The sequence below is a fragment of the Pollachius pollachius genome, assembly GCF_949987615.1.
Source record: "Pollachius pollachius genome assembly, chromosome: 11".
NCBI lineage: Eukaryota > Metazoa > Chordata > Actinopteri > Gadiformes > Gadidae > Pollachius > Pollachius pollachius.
This window is the reverse complement of record NC_136944.1, coordinates 5315934-5318433: the sequence shown is the minus strand read 5'-3', so window position 1 is coordinate 5318433 and position 2500 is coordinate 5315934. Positions and strand designations below refer to the sequence as shown.

At 48.6% G+C, this 2500-nt stretch overlaps 1 protein-coding gene across 1 annotated transcript in view; it reads right to left on the bottom strand.

Annotated features, from left to right (window-relative positions):
- Positions 1–2500, bottom strand: part of grin2ca (glutamate receptor, ionotropic, N-methyl D-aspartate 2Ca) — a gene marked incomplete at both ends in the record, with an annotated part of 43202 nt that overhangs the window by 15767 nt on the left and 24935 nt on the right. Inside the window, one exon of the mRNA XM_079747068.1 lies at positions 1104–1272. Coding sequence (XP_079603194.1) covers positions 1104–1272 — 169 coding nt within the window. The remainder of the gene's footprint in view (positions 1–1103; positions 1273–2500) is intronic.

Below are 2500 nucleotides of genomic sequence, written 5' to 3'. Positions count from 1 at the left end.
TCCATTCATTTTATGGTCTGCTTCTATATGATGCATATGTTAATACTAATACATACATCTGACTTACCTTTAGTTCTAATTTGCTACTCTGAGATTATTTTAGATTGTTTGTTTTCGAAACTAACTTTCTTTTTCTCCAAATTAAAGTTTGATTGTTGTCGGCCTAACTCTGAAGTCACTTTGGAAGTCACTCAAGTGTCAGCGCTAAATTGTAAATGTGAACGCCTCTTAGCGTGACATTGATGCTCCGCGTCCAGCCAGCCATGTCTCCCCTGGACCCCTTCTACCACTTCAGGACACTTAAGGACACACCAGGCGCCACAGTGCTGTCAGGTTTTTGTGCCCAGGCTGCTTGCTGTCTTGTTGTTCACGAAGTAAATCCAACAGTCCCGTTCAAAGCATTGGGAGAACCCTCCGAGATGTGCCGCTTATGTCCTGTCACATTTACGTGTAGTCAGTTTGTTTTCATCCAAACGTGACTAAGGAGGGAAGGCTGCGAACAACCAAAGTGTTCCAACAATACTGGAGCAACAACAAGAATTTCATCTAAAGTTTGAAACGACAACTCGACAGGGGAGCAAAGCAGCTCCTGGACTCTGAACAGGAGGTTAGTGAGTTGGGAACTCTTGTGTTTCAAACGTTCTGTGGCATGTTTTAGCTAGTATTATATTTTGTGCCGTTTCTCTGCTTGTTGTAATAAGAATCAAGGAATCACAGTATTAAAGATCTTCTGAATCTGAATCAGAATCAAGGAATCATGTGTAAACATCCTAAAGAACTTGTAACGGTTGTGACAGTCGTGATGGTGGTGACGGTGTTGGTAATGGTGGTGGTGATGGTGGTGATGGTGATGGTGGTGATTGTCATGATGGTGGTAATGGTGGTGGTGATGGTGATGGTGGTGATTGTCATGATGGTGGTGATGGTGATGGCGGTGGTGGTGACAGTGTTGGTAATGGTGGTGGTGATGGTGGTGAGGGTGATGGCGGTGGTGGTGACGGTGTTGGTAATGGTGGTGGTGATGGTGGTGATGGTAGTGATGGTTGGGATGGTCCTGATGGTCGTGGTGGTTGTGATGGTCTTGACGGTCGTAGTTGTCTCACCTCGCCGATCATCCCGTTCCAGATCCCGCGGACCAGCTTGCCGTGCTTGCCGTTGGTGACCAGGTACAGATCGTAGGAGAACTTGATGTTGCGCGACAGCTTCTTCAGGATGTCGATGCAGAAGCCCTTGCAGCACAGCTTGGTGTAGGGCTCTGTGTGGCCCACAATGCTGGAGGGGGGGTGACAGGGGTGGTTAGATAAAGGTGATGGTGGTGACTCCTAAATCTATGAGCGAGACTCTTGACCCCTGCCTGCTCCTGCTGGATCTGAATTCACTAGAAGTCCCTTTAGGATAAGGTGTTCAATGCTGAACAGTTTAATGTTAAAAAGCATGTGGAAGTGTGTGGAGAAGGGGAAGGTTAGGGTGGCTGAAAGGTTGGGGGTTTGATCCTCTAATGTCTGCAGCCTAGCCTGGAGGCGTCCTTGAGCAGGAGGCCACGCCCCTACCTGCTCCTCCCTGACCTTCGTCTGAATTCAAAGTGAGTCCCTTTGAGAAAACCGCCTTCCTCAATACTAAGTAGTCAAATGGAAACGAGTGAATAAAATCACAAACATGGTGGCGGTATGTTGAGGGGGGGCAGGGGAACGGGGGGGGCGACATGAGGCTCATGGTAGAGCGGGTTGGCTGGTAACTGGAAGGTTGCTAGTTCGATCCCCGGCTCCTCCTAGATGAGTGTTAAGGTGTCCCTGAGCAAGACACCTCAACTGCTCCTGACGAGCAGGCTGTCAACTTGCGTGGCAGAATCCGCAGTCGGCGTGCTAGGCAAAATTGTAAAGCGCTTTTGAGTGGCCACTGGTTAGGAAAGCGGTATAAAAATGCAGTCCATTTACCATTCAACAGCGTAATGGGGGGCTCGTCTCACAGCCAATAGGTACCGGGTTCGATCCCTGCCATCCAAGGCCTAGCCTGCCTGCACCCTTGAGCAAATCGCATCACTTGACCTGTTCCTGAAAGTTCCCGTCTGCGTGGAGGAGGTCAATGCTACCATGGCACTCCGTCTGATTTCACAGTCTACTTCCCGGCAGTCTTCTACGGTGTGTTTTCCTGCTATCGATCCCCGGCACAACGCTGCCTTGATGGTGATTAATAGCGCCATTAATTCCTCATTAAGAGCTTTCAATTCCAAGGTAAAGTCTTGGCTCCTCCGCCGTCCTCCGCACGTTGTTTAGCCTCAATAACAATACACTGAGGTCCCAGAGGTGAAGTCATCCAGGGAGCCTCATAGATACATTAAGAAGATAAAACCGCTCCCATACACAACACTGTGGCCAGCTCCAGGCTAATTATTTTGGGTTTGAGAAGACAGAATAATTGTTGAGTTTGTGCAGCTTCTCCATTCAAAGAACGGAGAGCTCAATCAGCTAGAGAGCCAAAAGTTGGGAGGAATGACTTAATT